Genomic DNA, 23855 nt, shown 5'->3' on the forward strand with positions numbered 1-23855 from the left:
ATTCTGGGGCCTTATAAAGCAGAGAATTGAAAAAAAAAGGAGCATTGATGGTGCATGTTAACAAATTTGTCAGCCAGTATGTAACAGTCCTTCCCCAGTAATAAATTAATAGCATACGCACATTGTAAGCTATGGTGTGCCACCATTCCACTTGTACTGTCTGCCTCTCCCATTCCTAATTAATTTAACTGTTTGCTAGTAAATGATAATTTTGTTTAAGTGAGATCAGAACGTACTCAGTTACCTCTTTTGAAGTCCCAGCTTCTGACCTGAAGTACAGATTCACATTTACAATTTCATCTACTAATTAAGCTGTCAAATACATACTCACAGCACAGATTCAAAACCATTGAAGCTGTACGAGTAGGAAGTTCCAGAGTCCCTTTAAAGAATGTGTTAAATATCTAGGCTTTCATCTAAACAATAAACTTCAACAGTCCCGCCATATAGCTCACATCAAAACTAAGTGTCAAAATTCTTTGACTGTAGTTCATGTCACAATGGGAGACACATGGGGTATGGATCCCATAATAGCTCTACATACATACTGTGTACTTCTGGGCCCTCACCTAGATTATTCCATTGTGCTGTATGGCATGTCCACTGGGCAGCTGCTGCAAATATTTGACAGGCATTAATACAAAGCACTAAGCATTGTGACTATGCATAGGAACTCTTGGATTCACCCCGACAAACATACTATAAGCCAAAATAATGGAAGCACCTTTATTGTTATGTAGATAATAGTCCAGCAGAAAAATTATTCTGAAACAACTATCATGCTTTGGGGATATGCTGAACAGACAAAATTTGCAACCTTGCAGTGCTTACACTGTGTTACTGGATACATAAATCAACACTACCACTTGTAGAGGTATTTTCAGTGCTAAGAACGTACTAGAATATAATTCAAAGAACTTGACTGCTACCCTGCTTCGAGCAAGAGTACAAAAATATCAACCACTAGACAATCTGAATTACACTGAGAACCCAGTAATCAATAACGTCAATTTAGTCTTCTCTAACAATGGCCAGGTGCTGCGTGTGCACATACTGACAGGTCTACATGCAAGGAAATCCTTCGGCTGGTGCCTATGTAATAGTAAAAATAAACAGAGTGAACTATCTATCTATCAAAATAGGTTTCAATTTACATAACTGAACTCATTGCCAGTGAATGCGTAATAAGATATGACATGACCACAGCAACTACCCACATCATAATACTTACAGCTCATTCTCTACAATGCAAACAATGCAAGTTGTTACTTACCATTACCAAATAGCTACTGATGTATACAAGGTGCAAAACATCAGTATGTAGGTATCATTTGTGTGGGTCAAGGCCTATACTGGGATTATGAGGAATGAGGAAGCTGACCAGGTGGCCAAGGATGCAGCAGAAAATGGCATACAACAGCAGTGTGTCCCAGTGGGTGATCTCATTGTGGTAATTAGAGACTTGGCCAAAAATGTGTACAACGAGGTCTACGAGACCAAATATCTCCACAAGGGCACCTCGTACAAACAAATCCACCTGCATTTGCCAAAGGTGCAATGATACACTGAAAAGTAGACACTGAAATGCAACTCAGGTGGCATATGTAATGAGACAGTTTGTGAAGATCATTGTCAGGTTGAAGTACAACTACAGCTGCTACCGACAACAACTTTATAGACTCCACCTTGTGCCACTGCAATATTGTAACTGTGGGGAGCTTCATCATCGTAGGGTGCCCCTGATACAGTAGTGAGTCTGAATAGCTGATAACAGGGCTGGTTTGCATGCATCGAACACTTCCTTCTTATATGTTAGTCCTCTTGTCCATACAGAGTTTAAAAATTTATACATCACTTGTGGAATTTGTCTTAAAAGTAGGAATTAAATTGTGATTGTTAATTTAGTGTATGTGGTGTTTGTGTATGTAGGTTAAATTTTTAAGGCATTGTATATTTGGACTGGCTGTATGGGTAAGAAAAGTTAATGAAGCATGTCAAGATGAATACAATTCAATTTTAAAATGCAAGACAAGAAAAAAAAAAATCAAGACAGGAGTAAATTTTTGCACTTTTTAAATTTTTATGCAAAATACCATGTGTCAGATTTATCTCCCCTTCAAGATCAAGAACAATAAAATATTAGGGCTACATCAGGTAGCACAAGTTACATTTTTATGTCATCAGTTTTAACTTGTTCATTGTTGTACTTTGTTATCTCCTGTACTCTACCAGGCTCTCTACCTCTTAAGCTCTATACTTAATGCGAGACAGTATTAAGAGCAGAAGCAGCAAGGGTATTCTTATTTATACTGAAACCAAATTTTGCCAGAGTAGCTTATCTGTTCCACGAAATACTTTATTTATCTTCTTTTTCTATGAACCAAAGGGCAATGTCACTTATAAATCTTATACATATGCCCTTCTCCTTGTGTTTTCACTACTATTCTGAAACTGTCTTTCCACACCTCTTTGCTATATTTGCATACTGAATATCAGAAACAGGAACCGCAGATTACAATAAATCAACAGATTACAACAGAGAAAAAGTGAGCCCATTCACTTCAAAATAGCTGCAGCAGCCTGATAGATGGGAAATATCAACCCGTATTCAGGCAGTCAATGCATTACTGAAACTCATACCAATCACACAAACTAAAATAAAACCTATGTAAAGAAGCAGAGCAATTATGTTAAGTTTTATACATAAAGAAAACACCATAAATTCAGTGTTAGTCTGTATTCATAAAGATAAGATTGCCTTGCTTAATCCTGCGACCGATGTAAACTTTTGAAAAAACATCTGTTAATGAGGTAAGAAAATCTAACAGTTCCATCTACTGGTTCTTTGGCATACTACGCAGTCATTAAGATGAACCTCCAAACTGCTATGTTGAACAGACTCCTAACACTTTAAATTGCAATATGTATCCCCCGTCCCCATGATCTGATTTTGATTCAGCAAAGCTCAGGGAAAATTCGTCTAGTGCCTTTGGAGATCAGTGTGTTCAAACAGACAGGCATCATATTATTACAGACCAAATGAAAAATTTAATATCGTGTATAATGTTTTACTATTTGTATCATTTTTACAGTCGACTCTTGCTAATTTGAACCTCAGTAAATCAAATTTTCCAGATAAAACTAGTAAGCCTGCCCCTTGAGAAAAACCACTATAAATCAAATAAATCCTAAGCATTTTGCTACTCTCGATAAATCGAAGCGACTGTTGCTACAGACCACTCACAAACACACTATAATTCAAACTCAGTGACTGCATAAACTTGGTAGTCTGAACTGTTTCGTCACTTGTTTCTCTAACTGTTTCATCATTCATCTCTCTGTGACACTCCTTTGTTTACGCAACAACACACATGTACTGATTATTGAGTGGGAAAAAAAAGGATGTTATGAAAACTTTCAGGGTTCTGTCACCCAAGGAGTCAACAATTATGAAGCAGAAAGATTGGATTGTTGAAAACACATCACAAGAATGGAGGAAGCAGACACATCAAGGCAAGTTCTTGCATCATGATGAATGCTTATTAACTATTTTAGTTAATGTAGAGGACAAAACATAATTGTTGGAAGTTATAAGCTTAAAGAAACGGCTGTCGTTCTCTGTTAAATGTCTTTTGGTTGCTGCTACTGTTCTTATATAGATGTGCTGCCTTCTGTGACATCACTGGTGTTCACTCCAGTGCCATGATTCGGTCTTCCGATGGCCAGGTCCCAAGTTGTACTGAGATGTTTCCCTTTCATGTGGGTGTATGGTGACGACTGTAACACCATCAGTAGGAACACTGCATGGCAGATCTGTCAGTTTGATGTGGTCTTTTGTTCTGGCTACTCTGTACCATGGCCATGCACAAACTTATTCTTCTCGACTTTGTCTCCAGTCTGGGTGATGCTGGAAAAGTGTCTCTCACTATTTCTAGCTACTGAATGGCAAACACATCTTCAGCGATAATCTGCTGTATTCTTTTAACTATTTACATCCAATTGTGAAGACAGGTCTAATTATCAATAACTCATAACTTCAAATACATCATTCAATAAGTCTGACCACACCAGACTCAACTTAAGATCTAAAATTTACCGTCTTCATGACACCTTCAAGGGGCGTCATCAAAGAACAAATGTCCACGTTCAGCAAGTGTTACCACGCCCACCGCATCACGCCTTACACCTGCTGTGTTATGTCACAGCATAAACACCATCTGCGCAGATAACAGACTGGGGTGTGCACACTATGGAAAATGTTTATAAAAGGCACTACCATCTTTTAGAATGATCAGCGTCATCAGTGGAACATACGCCATTCTCACAAATAAATCCTGTTCACTACAGTACTTAGCTGCAGGCTCCCATCTTTATTGATGGTATTGTCACAAATTTTTATCTCTATTGCTACTTTTAAGACTCTATCCCAGAAACTATTAGTCCGTATGATAACAGATGTCTCGTTGAATGCAATACGATATCCACTTTCTGGAGCATAGTCTGCTATCACCAATTTCTCAGGGAATCAAAGGCAAAATATATCTTTTGTTCTAATCAGTGCTGTTCAACAGCACGCACGGTCTGTCCATCACAAAACTGTTTACATCCACATGGCGTTTTATATACTCCTGGCATTCTGAAACCTGCATCATCTTTCGCATGCCTCATGAGGTGTTGAATTTTTGCTGCAGCCTGGTAGACCGAATCGATTTTATGTCTCTTTACAAGTTGCCTAATCTTTCCTGTTAATGAGTCACAGAACAGCAAAAATGAAAGGTTCTTTGTGTTCTCCAATGGTGTCTTACAGCTTGTGTGTTATTGGAAAGATGGCTTGCACAATCTGGCAGTGGTGACAGCTGTTTTCCTTAATTATTGACTGTAAGTGGCTCAGATGCTTCAGTTTAGCAGGTCTTCAGCATCTGAGACAGCCTCTGCTCTATGCACCAACGGCCTCAGAACAGAACGTTTGTGCAACAGATTGTGACAGCTGTTAGAGTGCAGATATCGGTCTTTGTGGTTGGGTTTCTGGTAAACACAGTGGCTGAGACACCCATTGTCTTTACAGTGGATGATGACTTCAAACAACGGCAAGCACTATCTGTCTGCCTCCATCATTTACTTGATGTTGTCATGGATCATGCTGATGTGGTCCAAGAATTCTCCCAGCTTTTCACATCTGAGACCAGACAAGGGCTATTTTTTACCTTATTTTTTTAAATGATACACTTACTTAGATGTTTTGTTGATTCCACTGTGATCAGTCAAACTTTTGTTGAATTAAACTCTGAGTTATTCAAACTTTTTCTGAGGTCCATTGAACCTCAAACTGTCAAGAGTCCACTGTGCAATCATGGAAGGAACACAGAAAAACAAAACAAACACTCTGAGAATGCACCTTGTAACAAAGGTGATTTCTTCCAGCTGTTATGTTTTCTCCTCCCCCCTTCCCCCTTTTTTGTGCCTATTTTGTGATATCTTTGATATATCCAAGCAATGGAAAATCCAGGATGGATTGTAACAATAATATTAAAAGGATAGCTGCTACTCACCATATAGCAGAGATGCTGAGTCACTGATAGGCACAACAAAAAAACTGTCAAAAAGTGAAATAGCACACACACACACACACACACACACACACACACACACACACCACACCACAGTCTCGGGCTACTGAGGCCAGGCGAGACTGGCCCTCTGTGTGTGTGTGTGTGTGTGTGTGTGTGTGTGTGTGTGTGTGTGTGTGTCCAACGAAGGCCTTGTTGGCCAAAAGCTCACTTTCTGTCAGTCTTTTTGATGTATGTATCTGCAACTCAGTATCTTCAATATGTTCATTTATATAACATGCACATAGTACCTAAAAAGTTCAAATATTGACTCAGGGCACATTCAACTTAACCTTACAGCTTATTACCTTCTTTTGGTTATCTAGAATCCATAAGTGTGATCAATTTTCCTGAAAACTGCATTAATCATAAATTATCAGTAATTTCAGATTTTATTATCGTTATTCATAGGAAAATAAATATCTGATTACTGAACTGCTGAGAAAGTAGATGCCAGTGTAATTCAATAGACATTATTACTGTAACTGAAAGTCCTTGTTACAACAAATATCCCTCCATATTCTGTTACTCAGAAGTGTAAATGTTTAATTGAATTTGTTAAAAACTAGTAAACAACATTAGCTAACTTCAGTTTTAATTATTGTAGACTTACAAAAGAGGCATTTTGGAAGCTATTTTGAGTCAGTCTGTGGAAAGTTATGAAATCTACGAGATCTACGTCTGCAATATTGGGAAATTTAGCATAGATGAGTTAGTACAAGTTACAAGTCAAGGTATCAACAGAGTTTTATCTAAACTTTGTGTCCGGAAGTTTATTCAATAATTCAGTGACTTTTTTTATGATTGACTGTGAACTTATAATTACTTTCATTAACAGCATTGAACTTCACTAACAGCTAATGAATGCTTACTGTATCAGTAGGATTAGGTGAAGAACTGTGTTGTTTCCAATAGTTAGTTACTTTGCACACAGAGTTTGTACTGATTTGACTGTTAGATCTGAAAGACAGTGTTTTAAGATTTTCATACAGTGGCTGTGTTAATTACATGTTTGTCACACATGAACTTTCGTGAATAGTTATGTTAGTGGTAGATTACTGCACTCAATCAATATTATAGGACATCAAATGAGTTTAGTATTCGGCTATACGTTTACCTGTGCATAATTTAAGTAGACGAGACTCTAACTGCTCCTAAACAGAATTTCATTCAGCATCCAAGAGCAGTTAAAGTGTGTGAACCGAAAACCTGGTGTAGACTACATTACTGACAATGTAGAGTCAGTCTTTGAGGTGCATCTACCTTAGCATTTACTTTTTTTAGTTCTGTTAAATTATGTTTTTCAGGAAGAGGCTAGTTGCAACAGTTATGGAGCAGTGTCTGCTCAGTGTAAACTGAATATAGATAGTCCTACCATTTACTTATAAAATAGTTGCTTCCAATCATTAACCTCGAGACATCATAAACCATGTCATAAGATAAAGCAAAGGAAATATATCACACAATAATTTAGTGATGTTGAAGTCAGATTTATATTACTGGGATTGTGTATATAAGCAGTTTATGAAGACACAAGGACTAAATTTTTAACTTACCTGTAAATGTTGGACACAAAGTACACAAACAAAAAAAGAAAACAAATTAAAAATATTAAGAGTAATTTATTTAAATAACAATCTGACTTACAAATTCCTCTATTTTGTACCACAATTCAGTGCCATTTGTTTTTCTTGTCATAAAGCAAGAAAAGATATTTATCTACAACATGAGTAACATGCAATTGAGAATCATATTCACAGACTGAAACTAATGTTTAGTACATTAGAATACATACAAATGTTATTTCTTTGTAAGCTACTATTCATACATGCAATTCAATGTGGGCACACATGAAGACGCAGGTAGAAAGTGATGGATACTTAATATAGCCCCCCCCCCCCCTCTCTCTCTCTCTCTCTCTCTCTCTCTCTCTCTCTCTCTCTCTCTGTGTGTGTGTGTGTGTATGTGTGTGTGTGTGTGTGTGTGTGTGTGTGTGTGTCATTTGTTACAAAATTCTAGAAGACTTCCAAATATTTAAGTGCTTTGTTCAATTACTGATTAGATTACAGCTGCAAGATGAGGCCAACAACATACTTCTCCAGTACAAAATCACCATCAGTTGGCACCTGGAGGCTTATTAGAAACATTGTCTTATTTTCGTGATTTAAGAATCGACAATATCTTACCAAATAAACTAGAATCTATTTGGACATCACATTTTCTCAACTAGATTTAATGTTTCAAAATATTGTTGTCATGATGTTATTCCAGACTTCATTTTTCCAAGAAACAAAAATACACACAACAGTCAGTAACAATAAATGTTTATATACATCTTTTTACACACCTGATTATTTTTCTAGTTTTTTTTCTATTTACACTTATTGTGGTTTCAAACTTACACTCTGTCAAAAATATTATAACATTCATTCTTAAGTTTATTGTTTGCCTCCATTCTACAGTCTGTTTTCAGTGAGCTATTGATATTTCTAGTAACTTCTGGAACTTGTACGGCACTTTAACAATGGACTATAATACATCTTATTTATACATATACTATGCAACAAAATCTCTATATCTTGCTATCTCTAAAAAAATAACTAGGATAATTCTGCAGTTTAGGTGACTTATACTGTCTGATAATAGTGTAAGTTACAATAAGGCATATGACAGTGTTGTTAGTTTACAATTTATGTTTTATTTTAAGATTATGAAACAAATGAGGTCATAGTTATCAATAAGAAAAACAACATCTATTGTCTGACAAAGTTGGAGCCTGTCAATAATGCTATAAGCCAAGAAGGCAACAATATGTAAATTTGTGTGTCATTTCTTAAATATTTTCTGATACCATTGTATTATCAGTTAGAAAATAAGAGGTAACTTCTTCCTAAAACAGGCACAATTGGGTAACATTTCAAAACTGCAATTCATCACAACGTAGTTGGGCTAACTTCCCAAACATTTGTCAATCTGACTAAAATAAAATTTAATACATCCGTCACAAAAACCATTAAGTAATTCATGTGGGTACAGGTGCCCACTTTTTGTTTTGTACAATACACTTCAGTATTTCATACTTTTATTATGCTTCATGCGGTGATTCACCGAGTATCTGCACGATCCAGTCGTGGACGAACTTGACCAGTCTGTGGTCGATGCGTAGGCTATATGGGCTTGTACAGCAAAGTTGTGACATACTTCTTGCGATATCGGTGTGTTGCACTCAGCACCATAACACCGTCTTTGATTGACAAAGCGTACAGGTGGTTGAGCATTACATGATTTGGTTCGGGCAGCAATGTTGGCTCACACTATAAACAGAACAAACGACATTGTAATCCTGCATGAATAAGAATAATCCAATATCAGCGACTAAGTTCTCCTCTAATTTGAACAGAATAAAACCTAATTAACTTAGGACACCCTGGCATAGCCTGAAACTATATCAATATGAGCTGTGACAAGAAAGTAATCAAGATACGTGGAAAACGAGCTGTGCAACTGCAGGCTACACTTCTTTCCCTTTTCACATAGTACAGCCAGCAGATTACATCATTTTCTAAGCTACGTTTTTCATTTAGCAGTAAGCGCAATGTCAGAGGAAATGGAATACGAGGGTTGTCCACACAGTAAGTTCCATTTCTATTTCCATCTGACTCAAGGAGAAGAAATGTACGCCATTTTCAGATCGCTGCTGCTGATGTGTGCTTTGTAGTACTTCTTTATAAATGTCAGCCATAATTGAAAATGCCGCCGCATGAGAAATCAGATCTGTGATTCATTTTGTAAATGCAAAGAAACTTAAACCAAAGGAAATTCATCAGCAAATCTGCGAGGTTTATGGACAAAATGCTGCGAGTGATTCAATGGTTAGAAGATGGTCAGACTGTCAATGAAGGATGTGATCAAGTGCACGACGAAGATAGAAGTGGACATCCGTCTGTGGTTACTGATGAACTGGTTCACACAACTGAAGAGAAGATTAAGCACAACCGTAAATTTACACTTAGTGCTCTTGCCATGGAAGTTCCGCAAATCTCACGATCACTAATTCATGAAATTGTTACTGAGAAACTAAAATTTCGAAAACTTTGCTCACGTTGGGTACCCAAAATTCTTACTGAACAACACAAAAAACAACGGATGGGCAGTGTACTTCAGTTTTTGACATGCCACAATGAAGAAGGCAATGGTTTTCTTTCTCAGATAGTCACGAGGGATGAAACTTTGGTATCGTACGACACCCCTGAAATAAAACGACAATCAACGGAATGGAGGTACACTTCATTCCCAATGAAGGTCAAGCCTAAACAAATCTTGACACCTCAAAAAGTCATGTTTACCATTTTTTTGGACAGAAAAGGCATTTAGCTGATTGATTTCTTACCATGACACCAAACAATCAATGCACATGGTTACTGCGAGACCATTAAGAAATTGTGCCGTGCGGCAGCATTTTCCATTACGGCTGACATTATAAATTAGCACTACAAAGCACACGATGGCAGCAGTGATCTGAAAATGGTGTACATGTGTTCTCCTTGAGTCACAGTAACTGCTGCACATATTCAGAACTGCGGTGGAATAATGACATATCAAACTGCTGATTTTTAGTGTGAAACTTGTCACTCAACTAATCACACAAAAAAAGGCTGCATCATTTATTGTTCATTTGATTCCTCTTCTGTGATCAAACTCCTCATCTCATGGCAGCACTTGCATCCAGTGTCTTCATCTGCTTGGAGGATGTATTCCATCTGTCTTCTCCAACAGTTTTTAACTTTTACATATTTCCCAAATATCATGGAAGTTATTCCTTAATGTCTTTACAAATTTCCTATAATTCTGTCCATTCTTTTTGTCAATATTTTCAACATTTTCCACACAGAAACTCTTAATTCTTATTTTATCAGTGTACTTCATTTTCAGCATCATTCTACAGTACCACATCTCAAACATTTAACTTGTTCTCTGTTCTGGTTCTGTTCTGCAAGAAAACACAGGAGTACATTCTGATGAGGAGAGGCAGAGGTCCTGGTGGAAGACCGCAAGGCACATTCAAAGTGGTAATGCCATCCCAGGGATTCGATGATCCTTGTATGCAAAAAGAATAGAGTATGCTGAAGGATGAGGAAACTGTTGAACAGTGATTGCAACGGTGAGCAAGTGTTGATATCATCAAAATTATAAAGGGAAAAATGTCCACTTTGGCAAGGAGACTGTCTACAGGACTAGTCTGAAGGGTACCAGTGGCCAATCTAGCTGTAGTCAAAGCATGACTGGACAAGAACCCAGTAGATACGAAGGAGTGTAACATGGTCCGCTCCCCAAGAGGTGTGGACAAGGAAGCGAAAGAGTGTTAAGCTGTTGTGTGTAGTTGGTCTTTAGTTGAGAAATATGGGACAGCCAAATCAGCCTCTTGTCAAAGAAGAGTGCGAGATTTCTGGCTTTGGAGCCATAAGATTCCTTCCCAAGATTCATTCCATAGTCTGGCTGAGATTACAGTAAGTGATGCACGGCTTAAGGGATGGGGTGAGAGAAAGACAAGCCTTTACATATGTCTGCTTGTGTCTGTATATGTGCGGGCGGGCGTGTGTGTGTGTGTGTGTGTGTGTGTGTGTGTGTGTGTGTGTGTGTGTGTGTGTGGGGGGGGGGCGCGCGCGCGAGCGAGCGAGCGAGTGTATACCTGTCCCTTTTTCCCCCTAAGGTAAGTCTTTCCACTCCTGGGATTGGAATGACTCCTTACCCTCTCCCTTAAAACCCACATCCTTTTGTCTTTCCCTCTCCTTCCCTCTTTCCTGATGAAGCAACCATGGGTTGCGAAAGCTTGAATTTTGTCTGTGTGTTTGGTATGTTGATAGAGACACTAACAAACACAATGCTTTCATTTGGTAAGTTACATCATCATTGTTTTTAGATATATTTTTCCCATGTGGAATGTTTCCTTCTATTATATTCATATCACTAATATACAATCAGTTAGAAAAGACGAGATGAATGTAAGTGAAGTTAGTACTATCTAAAAGACACTAAAATTAGTGAAGCTGTCAAAACAAAAACTGAATTTTGTAAACTCAGTAGTATTGAACATACACATCAGGAGGTACATACTGATTTAATATCTAAAGAGACTTGTTAACATAATAATAATATTTCCAACATGGAATCCATTTGTAAAGACCATGCAAGTGTGATCCAAGTTAATTTGATGGGTGTTGTGGAGAAAGTAAAGAAAAGTAAACAAGTAGTGAACAAAACTGTGACCATTACTGTCACTAAACTTACTGGAAGAGTTAAATCTAAAGTAAAACTGCAATGTGATTGAGACAAAAGAATAAGTGCATTAGTGAAAGTAATGCAGTCTGTTTCATTACTGTAGGCAAAGATCACACTTTGTCAACAAAAAGGAACATGTGGTCACTGACCTTCATGCATCAGTTAGAGCTTAACAATCAGATTACGTGGAGACAACAAAATAAAGTTTCCTAAAGACTGCATTTACACAGAAGGTCGCTCAAATGAGAACCTTGGTTAATAAAAATATGCACAGGGTTGTTGATTTGTAGGTGAATGTAGTAGATGGCCAAGATTTGTGCTCCCAGGGCACACTCGTGCTCTGCAAGTGCACAAGTGTGTGCTGAGTGCTCCACCATGGCATTATTTGAGTAGGTGTACTTGTGAGATGGCATTATGCCATAGGCTGCACACTATTTAAAAAGGTGTGTTCAACTACTTCTAGGAGGTGAATATTGCAGCACACTTTCATCAGCAGGTTCTCCAACCTTTTATTTTTCAGCCAGCAAGAACTTTTATTACATGATTAAATAAATATATTATATAGTCAGAGTTGCCACAAGTTCTGGAAATCAGGGAATATCGGGAATTTCAAACATGTCAGGAAAGTCAGGGAACTATCATGGAAATTAAGAGAAAAAAACAAAACACTGGAAAAATTTCATTTTCATATCAGTAGATGAAATGGTTTGTTGTCAGAGATGTCACGAACCATCGCTGCCTGGAACAGCTGAGTGCATGCACTGCTTCCCTATTCCCCTTATTCTTACTACTTATCCCTTTTATACCACTCCCCTCAGCTTGCAATCAGTGCTGCCACCACTTCTTGCCAATAGCATAGCAGCTGCTGATGAGAGGCAGAGAGGTGTGAGGAGTGGTTTGTTTGGATCTGAATCTCTGACACTGTTGATACAGTGGTCGGAGACAGCTGTCATGTGTGCACGATATCAGTCTGGCTCCACAGCCACATTGTGAGGGTGACTCGTTGCGCAGAGAAAACAATAGCCCAGCCTGGTATGACCAACTCGTAAAAGGCATAAGACAGTGGACTCCCTTAGAGAGGAGCGGAAGAAAGAGTGCCAAACTGCAGTAGTCTCTTAGAGTGTACAGAGTTTATTACTGAGAGCAGTAGCAAACCAGGTGTCACTCCATTTTTGGGCAAAGAGAGATTTGGTGTGGATCCGCATATCTGCACCTGGAATCATGAAAGGGAATTGGAGGGGGGGGTATCTGCCTCTCTAGCCAAATGGTCAGCTAGTACATTTCCTGGGATGCCACATGACTTGGGACTCAGAGAAAGACAACTGAGCAGGTGGCACAGGTAAGGGCAGAAAGGAGGTCATGTATAGCAGAGACTAAAGGGTGACGAGGGTAGCATCAGCCTATAGCCTGCAGGCTGCTCATTGAGTTGAAACTTATTATAACGCTGTGGGGGGGAGTCCTGGGTAACAAAATGGAGGGCCCTGTTAATGGCTACCACCTCTGCTGTAAACACACTAAATGATCCCAGTGGTAAATGGTGTTCCATGCCAGTAGGAGACATAAAAGCATATCCCATCCTATCTGTCATTTTAGAACCATCTGTGTAGAAGATGGTAGCACCCTGGAATTCCTCAAGGATGGAACATACAAGATGGTGACAGAGACCTTAGGACCCTGGAATAGGTCGGTAATAATCTGTGGTCTAGGTGGAAGGAAATACATGGGGCACATCCCAATGAGTGGAGATGGAGATCCTGACAGAGAGAACTGAGATACAATTCAACTGGCAATCCCACCCGGGGGCGGGTATCATGAGGGAGACATTCCTCATTTGCAAAGAGGCCAGGGTACATGGCATGGTCAGAGAATCGTCCAATGGCAATAGTGTAAGTAACCAGGAGCTTGTTCCCTCATATTTGTAGAGGGGGAATCCCGGCTTCTGCGAGGAGACTGTTGACGGGACATGCGAAAAGCACCAATAGCCAGATGCATGCCACAATGATGCACAGGATCAAGCAGTTTCAGAGTGGAAGGAGCTGCTGAGACATAAACCTGACTACTGTAATCTAATCTGGACAAAATCAGAACATGGTAAAGATGGAGAAGGGTAGCATGGTCTGCACCCCAACATGCATGGACCACAAGGCACAGAGCATTAAGCTTCCACAAGCATGTAGTCTTTAGATGGCGAATATGGGGCAGCCATGTCAGGTGCTGGTTGCCCAAATAAAGTTCTGGATCAGGGTGTACTGTGGATCGATGGCAAAAATGCATAACACGTATTTTGGAGGGAGAAAACTGGAAGCCATAGGAGAAAACTCACACAGAGGTCCATTGGATGGTGCCCTGGAGCCAGTGTTCAGCAGATGCTACCTACTGGGAGCTACACTAGATGATGCAAAAATTGTTGACTTACAGTGCCAGGGTAACCAGTGGCCCAATAGAGTTTAGAAGCCCAATGATGGCTATGAGGAAGAGTGTGACACTTAACACAGAACCCTTTCGGATACCATTCTCCTGACTCAGGAGTGCTGAGCGGAGTGCTTACTCGAACCCAGAAGAGACCATTAGATAAAAACTTGTGGATAAAAATTGGAAGGGGGCCACAAAAGTCCCAGTCATGGAGGATAACTAAAATGTGATGGTGACAAGCTGTGTCTTATGCCAAATGTGGGTCAAAGAAGACCACAACAAAGTGCATAAGGTTAGTAAAAACATGTTGGATTGCTGTTTCCAAACTGAATAAATGATCAGCTGGAGATAGTTCTCCCCAGAAGCCACACTGATACGGGGTCAATATGTCCCGAGATTTGAGTAACCAACATAATCTGAAGCTAACCATACTCTTGAGCAGTTTTCAAAGTATGTTGTGGTCAGGCTAATTAGGTGGTAGCTGTCAAGAGATGTTGTGTTCTTTCCTGGCTTAAGGGGATAACTATGCTGTTTCGTCATTATGAGGGGAACACAGCTGTGAGCCAAATACAGTTGAAAGCACTGAGATGTTGCCTGTGGGTAAAGTCCAAGTGTGTGATCATCTGGTTGTAGTTAGAATCCAGGCTGGAGGCCGATTCAATGTGAATAGGTAAGAGTCTGCAAGAATTCCCATTCAGTGAAGGGTTTGTTATTGGGCGATTGCTGGGATCATTTGCATGCAAACTACTATTGCTTACAGGTTGGTGTAAAGACAGATCCAGTGACTAATGACATTGGTGCGAACCAAAGTGCAGACCCCTCCAGATGCTATCCTGGGGCCGGCACAGTTCTGACAGAATGCATGATAATAATGAAACATTGGAGAGTGGTCATCATGGAAGTGCATTTCTTCAGAGCAAGACAAAATGCAGAATAAGGGGAAACAAGGTGTGGTGTTTCCGGCAAGTGACAATAACATTTGTTGCAATTCCACTGGATTAGTATGTGGTGAGAGTCCAGGTTAGATGTAAAGAATCCAAGGGGAAGTCATGTCACGTGGGCAGTGGCCATCACTGACAAGGACAGGATGACAACCATAAATACGATGTTAGACTCAGGTTGCAAAGTGGGAGATAGCACCTCGGGGGGGGGGGGGGGGGGGGGGGGTGGCACCTGGGAGGCCTTGTCCTGGTACTTATGTTTCTTCTTCTTCTCTTTCTGAGGATGAGAAGGGGCACGGCACAGAGGAAGAGCAGGCTTCTGCAAGATCTGGGACCAAAAGAGAGCAAGCAACCTTGGGAGCATAAAGACGGTGCATCTCGTGGCTGAAATGTGGTAATAGGCTTCTGGCCTGCGAGACACCAAGGGTGGGGCCCCAATGGAGAGCCCCATAACTAGTGGGTGCTGAAGAAGGGGGCACACTTCTTCAGCCAGGGAGGGGGAGCAGCACCTGTAGGGGAGAGCATGGGAATCGAGGGGAGGGGGAGGGGGAGGGGGAGCGGGAGGAGGAGTGGGAGGGCAACTGGAATGGGGTAAGAAAGAGGCAGGAGGGATAAAGGATGTAATAGGGGCAAAAGTAGAAGAAAGTGACACTTGATGGAATCGATCATATTTCTGCTGAGCCTCAGCATAAGATGGGCAGTCCAGGGACTTGTATTCTTGGATCTTCTTTCTCTCTTGTAATTTGGGCAATCTGGCTAGCGTGTAGAGTGGCGGTCACAACAATTTACACACACAGGTGGCAGAATACAGGGGCTGCCCTCCTGGAGCCACCATACAGAGGGTCTGCCGTACAGCGGGAAGACATATGCCCAAAACGCATGCACCAAAAGCACCTCTTGGGTGACATCACGTTTGGCTTCACATCACTGAGGTAACACACGACCTTGACCTCCTCTGGGAGTGAATCTCCCTCGAAATCCAGAATAAAGGCACTAGTATTGGTGCAGTTGTCTTTAGGACCCTTCTGCACATGTCAACAAAGTGAGCACCATATACTCCAGATTAGCCCAGAGTTCATCAGTTTGCAGGACGAGGTCCCAATGAAAAATCACTCCCTGAACATATTTAGTGACTGCTGAGGGGTAATAAGACACCAGGACATCACCAAGACGATTACAAACCAAGAAGAGATGCAGATTTGGTGGCAGAAGCAGCATTGATCAATAGGGAGCCCGACTGTATTTTACTGAGAGACTCCACTTTGCCAAATCTGTTCTCAATGTCCTAAACAAGAAACAATGGCTTTCCAACAGTGGGTGTGTTTCCATCCACCCTAGTACAGACCAGGTAGTGGGGAAAGAGTTTCATCCAAAGACAGAGAGCCTTGGCCCTACTCCCGGGTGGTAGCCAGGGAAGTGAAGGCTGCAGGGTCACATGAAGCAGCATACAATGAACATTTACCAGTCAGAGAGATGCTCATTTGAGAACGGCCAGCTATTTGCAGCTTGATATGCTTCATATGCCAAGCGAGGTCAAACCCCAAGAGGGGTTGGATGAAGAGAACAGGCGGGAGGAACAAAATTGCAAGCAATACACGGAACCAGGTGGATAACCAAGTCAACATAAATCAGAACACCAAGAGAGGGGAAGAAGGGGGGCAGTGGGGAAGGAGTGAGGAGAGGGAGGGAGGAACACAGTGAAGGCAATGCAGCCAGGCAATGAAGAATGGGCTGCAATAGCTTGGGCCCCCATTTGTACCATGTACTAACTCACCAAAGAGCTGTGAGCCCCCGGGTGGATTTTGGCATTGAACAATGTGGCATCTCACAAATCTACTGCTTTGCTCTAGTGGCATCTGGATGTAGCCTTCATTTTCCTCTTTCTCCTCACTCCTCATCCCCACTCACCACTGCACTTGAAGCAGTAGGCAGGAGCATAGCTGGTGCAATTGCGCTTGATGGGCGTTATTTGGTCATGCCTAGTATATATGATAGAATTTCATTGCACCAAACATTGTTCAGATGAAACCCCAAAGGGCATTACACCCTTTGCAATGTTTGGACACTAATGACCACCAGGCACTAAAGTTAGGGGACTGTCATATAGCACGGTGTTACCTGTGGCCCGAAAGTAGTCACTAACCCACTGACAGAAAAAAGGGAGTGTGTGCGCTTCTCTGGGTTGAAAAAAGTTGAGGAAATGGTTGTGACTTCTGCATAATTGATCATCATATCAATGGAATGTAGGCATTCATATCTTCTTTTATGCCTCAGTATAAGACAGATGGTCAATAAAAGAACCATCCTGTATTTTATTTTCTTTCTTGAAGCCCGAGCGAAGCAGTGAATATGGAGGATGGTGTTCAACGCAACTGATGCAAAAAGAATGGTTGTCAACAAGGGCTACATTTGTGGATTGTTTGTCTGCAGTTGCCTTGTTGTGGTCTGCCATACAAAGGGATGATATATGATCAAAGGGTAAACATTGGAAGCACTTCATGGGTACTGAGAAGTAAGGTTTCACATCACACCTGTACACCATGACATTTTGCTGGGAGGACATTCCCTTCAAAGGCTACGATAATGGTGCCTGTATCTGTTCAGTTATCCTTGGGACATTCCTCAACACGTCAGACAAAATTTACAGTAACAGTTCAAGCTTGGCCCATAGCTCCTCAACTGTTTTGCATGTAGGGTCAGTGGAAGATGAGTCCTTGGACTATATCTGAACTCCTGTGTGGGCAATGGCCATGGTATGCCACCCAAATATTCATAGGCTTGAAGTGCTGCAGATTGTACAGCAGAGGAGGCTTTAATCAATAGCAATCCATTGTATATTTTTCCTAAAGACTCAACTTCTCCAAATTTGTCTTCAATATGTTCCATAAAAAATAACAGCTTTGTCGCATTAAAAGTGTCACAATCAGTTTAGTACATACCAAAAATCGCTTAAAATGTTTCATTCCCAGATGTCTAGCTTGTTCCTCTTCCATGGTGCAGTCAGGGCAGGGAAAGCAGTACAGTTATAAGTGGCCACATTAAGATGTCTGGACTCCTTAGCACACACGGGGAGTTAGCAGCTCTGGCATCATCAGTGCGACCCCTGTGTTGTCAGTGGACTCAACCGAATGGGTGCTTTACAGCTCCACCACATCAGATTGGCTACTTCATTGGCTTTGAAGCGCATATAAGGGTCTACTCAGGTATGGTGCACTTAACACCGCGTGCAGTAGGCACTATTTAACATGATCTTTCCCAATTACCCCCCACATTTGGAAAATGAAGGAGACTAAAAATGACTTCAGCCGAAAGGTGATATAAAGTACTTGAATATTCCTCAGAAAGAAAAGCAAAACACAGAGAATAGCCAGGTCATTGTCAAAGGGTGCCACATTTAGAAACACGGTATGAGAAGGAAATATAGCCAGAAATGTGAAATCGCAGCACAATAAATGAATAGCATGATGCCAAGTGTTCCGGCATAAAAACAAGTGCCAGCACGATGATGAAGAACAGAAGAGCAGAGAGGGCTGAGAGAGAACATCAGCCAATAGTACGCTGACTAGGATGACCCCAAGACAGGAATGGCATCTACACAAAGAGAACGTAAGCGCGGTGCCACCCAGCCGCTGCCAGACTGGACAACAAGCCATCATATAAACTACAGCAGTGACTTATGAACTGAATTGTTTTGCCTGCACTGAAATAGTATATACCAAAGGACATTGATTATTCGAATGTTGCTATTTGCTTGCGACACACCTTTGTGAATACACAAAGTTAAGTATTGTCAATTTAACTTACTGTAATAAATTCTATTAATATTATTCGCTTGAACTGTTTAGCGACCCCAGAAAACAGCTTCCTAGGCACCCTAATTTAGACGAGGGGTCAGGATACTACACCAAGTCCTTGTCAAGAAATTCACAGTGTCTTCTATTCTAACAAAGAGCAGGGGCTAGAGAGTTTGTGTTTTTGGCAGACTGATGACTACAATGAGACAGCAAAGTAGGTAAGCACATATAAAAAGGGCTTTTTGTTATATGTCCTTTCAGCTGCTAATTTTGGCTGCTGCCTACTGGGTTTACGAATCATATTAAATATGCAAAAGTACTGCTTTGTCAGGTCAATGCTGATGGAAAATTTGTGATAGGCTAACTACCACAGCAAAACAGTCAAGCCATAACCTGTGTGGCAGGGTACTGATGATCGGTAAATTAGTCATGGCAGTAGGGCCGCAAGAATCCAGTGGAATTACGTTACAAGAGTTATGGACAAAAATGAGAAAACCACCACTAAAAATGAAGGATTCTTTACAAGCATTATAACAGATGAGTCTCTGGAAGTATTTAATAATATGAAAACAGAAGAATAAAACTACTACAGATAGAAACCAAAGAAAAATTTGGAATAGGAATTAAAGTTCAGGGAGAAGAAACAAAAACTATGAGGTATGCCAAGGACTTAATTCTACCAGTGACAGCAAAGGACTTGAAACAGTAGTTGAATGGAATGGACACTGTCTCAAGAGGAGGATATAAGATGAACATCAACAAAAGGAAAAAAAAAAGGATAATGGAATGTATTCACATTAAATCATGTGATTATGAGGAAATTAGATTTGGAAATGAGGCATTTAAAGTAGTAAATGAGTTTTGCTATTTGGGTAGGTGATGGCCAATGTAGAGAGGATATGTAGACTGGCAATGGGGCAAGAAAATCATTTCTGAAGAAGAGAAATTTGTTAACATCGAATGTAGAGTTAAGTGTAAGGAAGTCTTTTCTGAAGGTGTTTGTCTGAAGTGCAGCCTCATATGAAAGAGAAACATGGATGATAAGCAGTTTTGACATGAAGAGAATAGAAGCCTTTAAAATATGGTGCTACAGAAGAAAGTTGAAGATTAGATGGGTAGATCAAATAACTAATGAGGAGGTACTGAATAGAAGCAGGTAGAAAAGAAGTTTGTGGCACAACCTGACTAGAAGAAGAGTACCGTTGATAAGATACATATTGAGACATTGAGGATCACCAATTTAGTACTGGAGGGAAGTATAAGGGATAAAAATTGTAGAGATGCATAAGTAAGCAGAGTCAAATGAATGTAAGATGCAGCAGTCATTTGCAGATGAGGCTTGCACAGTATGGAGTAGCATGGAGAATAGTACCAAAAGACTACCGCTACAACAAAAAAAACAACACCAGAAATTATCATGTCACTCAATGACTCAAAACTGTGTGTAGGCACTAGCATTTCCTTTTCATCATGAGTGCTGATCAACAACATCAACATTGCTTATTTAACACTCAAGACATTGCCTAGACATTAACTAGAAAATTTTATACTCTACATCCCATGAAAGTTTTAATCATTGTATTGGTACATACAGTAACACTAACTTACAAGCTCAAAATATAAACTTGTATAAAAGGAAAAACTGTTAAAAATCATGAAGCATTTTGATTTTCTTCCTTCTCATAACAGATGGGTCCCTCTTAGGACTGGATTTTAGTGACATGAACACCACCCCAAACTTCTCCAATTAACTCCTCTATCTCTATTGCTCCAAAAAGTAGGAGTGTTGTGTTCTTCTGTAGATTTTTCTATCAGCAGTGCTGGGAGTAGTATTCCAGTTCAGTAAGTACTGGTCAATATATCTGCCTTTTTGTGAAAAATGTAAAATTTCTTGTACCATTGTTGCGTAATCAGAATACGACATGGATTGCCTGTAAAATACAGTAAAAGTCTTGCTAACATAAAATCTATCTGGCACTAGTCAAAACTAGACTGACTTACCGAGAGTGGTGTGTCCTTATTCAGTATCACCTGGAGCAAGTGTGGAGGCAATATTGGTGGCCCTGATACTTTTTCCCATGGCTTGTTGGCTGGAATTTCCTGTGAGTACTCACCTAGTGCAAAAAATAAAAAAGGGGATGAAAGAAAAAAAATAACTTTAGCCCAAGAAGATGAGGCAATCTGTGGATATTAAATAGCTGTAATACTTACAAAATAATCATCTACCACTGCCAGAAAGAAGAAACCGATAAACCCCCCCCCCCCCCCCCCCCACACACACACACACATACACTGTTGATTCATTCATTCAAATTCATTTACTCATTCACTGTGTTCTGTATGTCCCATGAGACTCTTCAGAAATGGATTGAGTCAAGATACACATTAACATGACACAAGCACAGAACATAAACTTTGTTTGTATTCTGTATTAACAATAAGATAACACTACTCTGCTTCATTTTTACGCCAGCAAAATTAATCAAGTTATTCAGAACGAAAGCTGCCACTTTGCAAAAAAACTGCTGCTTCTTCAGTTATACTAAACAGACGATTATTTCCTATTGGCAGCTTTATGTTTACTGAAGAAGATTGCTATTTTTCAAGGAAAACAGCTATTTTACTGAATAATGCTTAAAGTACATAACTAATTCTCATGATGCTTTACAATGAACATCATTACTTTCCATGTAGCAAATAGAACTTTTCAATTCTTCAGTCCAGATATTCATATAATTTACACATTGATTGGCTCATGAGGTATGTTTTGAACTTTCATTTCAACTGATTTGGAATTCACAATTTCTTGTTTTATTTCAGATGGTAGCTTGTTGAGTAATTTTGTGCCAGAGGATGTAACTACACTCTGAACCCTAAGACAAGGAGGCAGAGGCTACATGAAAATTAGTTTCATGTCTTATTATGACAACGAACATCACATTTCAGTGGAAATGGACTTTTCTTGTCAGTGGAAAAAACCATTAAGGAATAAATACACTGGAAAATTAGTGTCACAATACCAAGATCACTGGAAGGCTTCTGCAAAATACAATATTCTCTCTCTCTCTCTCTCTCTCTCTCTCTCTCTCTCTCTCTCTCTCTCTCTCTCTCTCTCTGTGTGTGTGTGTGTGTGTGTGTGTGTGTGTGTGTGTGTGTGTGTGCGCGCGCGCGCACTAAATAAATAAAACAATGGAAAATCCAGGATGGAATGTAATGTAACAATACCAGAGAAGGAAAGTTGCTACTCACCATATAGCGAAGATGCTAAGTCGCGATAGGCACAACAAAAAAATTCACACAATTAAAGCTTTCGTCCATTAAGACCTTTGTCAGCAGTACAAACACACACACACACACACACACACACACACACACACACGTAAACGCAACTTACACACACATCTGCAGTCTCAGAAACCACACTGCAAACAGCAGCACCAGTGCACGATGGGAGTGGCGACTGGGTGGGGGTAAGGAGGAGGCTGTGGCGGGGAGAGGGAGGGATAGTATGGTGGGAGTGACGGACAGTGAAGTGTTGCGGTTTAGACGGAGGGCAGGAGAGAAGTTGCGGAGGGGGGAGGGGGTAAGTAGCGGAAGAGAGAGAAATAAAAAGAAATTAAAAGACTGGGTGTAGTGGTGAAATGACAGCTGTGTAGTGCTGGAATGGCAACAGGGAGGAGGCTGGATGGGTGAGGACAGTGACTAACAAAGGTTGAGGCCAGGAGGGTTATGGAAACGTAGGATATATTGCAGGGAAAGTTCCCACCTGTGCAATTCAGAAAAGCTGGTGTTGGTGTGAAGGATCCATATGACACAGGCTGCGAAGCAGTCATTGAGATGAGGGATATCATGTTTGGCAGCGTGTTCAGTAACAGAGTGGTCCACTTGTTTTTTGGCCACAGTTTGTCGGTGGCCTAATTATCAGTGTTTGTGATAAAACTGTACTGCAAATAAAAATGTACTATACATAGGACGCAGCATCTATAGATGTAAAGTATTATCTTCACAAAAACACTGTAATCAAATGTTAAGCTCTTAATAGCAGATAAACAGCAGCTACATAATAAAACTGAGGTGGGGGAGGGGGGAAACCATTTTTAAAGTAAAAGCTTTCTTACTAATTTACTCAATTAAATGTAGGAGGCATAAGCATGAGTAGCATTAAAGGATATAGTTATAATTTACAGTGAACCCAGTACACAGATAAAGTTTCCATGATGTCTTTGTCTCATGTTAAAGTATATCTTGGCACATTCCACACCCCTGAAGGTTCTTGTTCTTGATGAGATCTATGGAATTCATGATTGAATAAATGAATGAATGAATGAAAGTGGACTAAGTCTCCATAAAGGGAACATTACGAGGAACACTAAGAGAGAGTTTTCATCCTTTAACCAAGCAACACTTCAGAAATAAAGAATATTATGATGTAAGGGCAAAATAAATCAAACTGAATGCGTGCAGAATGAATCCAAGATCAGAAACAGATTTCAATTTTTTTTAAATTGTGTTGTTTGATTATAGTAAATGTAAGCAATTTGTGTTTAAAGGCTGTTAAGAAAATGTAATTTGCTTTTTGTACGCTATTAAGAAAATGTATGTCACTGTTTATACGCTGTTAAGAAAATGGAGTTTGCAGTAAAAGTTTCCAATTAGGTAATAAAAAAATAAATGAACTGCTCTGTCATATAATGCCATGCAACAACTGATGATATTTCAATATCGATACATCCTTGTTCCTTTCCAGTTGTGTCCTAAACGAAGTCATTGACATCTCACCAAACGAGAATTTGGTCAATAAAAAGAATGACATTTAACCAACT

The 23855-nt window shown here is 40.0% G+C and overlaps 1 protein-coding gene across 2 annotated transcripts in view; it reads right to left on the bottom strand.

Annotated features, from left to right (window-relative positions):
• Positions 1-7208: 7208 nt before the first annotated feature.
• The window catches only part of LOC124802508 (5'-AMP-activated protein kinase subunit beta-1), a 61611-nt gene continuing 44964 nt past the window's right edge, over positions 7209-23855 (bottom strand). For both annotated transcript variants that reach the window (XM_047263339.1, XM_047263340.1), the window contains exons 6-7: positions 21034-21146; positions 7209-8920 (exon numbers count right to left, since the gene is read on the bottom strand). In XM_047263339.1, coding sequence (XP_047119295.1) covers positions 8774-8920; positions 21034-21146 — 260 coding nt within the window. In that variant the 3' untranslated portion in view covers positions 7209-8773. The remainder of the gene's footprint in view (positions 8921-21033; positions 21147-23855) is intronic.

Source organism: Schistocerca piceifrons, chromosome 6 (genome assembly GCF_021461385.2).
Source record: "Schistocerca piceifrons isolate TAMUIC-IGC-003096 chromosome 6, iqSchPice1.1, whole genome shotgun sequence".
NCBI classification, from domain to species: domain Eukaryota; kingdom Metazoa; phylum Arthropoda; class Insecta; order Orthoptera; family Acrididae; genus Schistocerca; species Schistocerca piceifrons.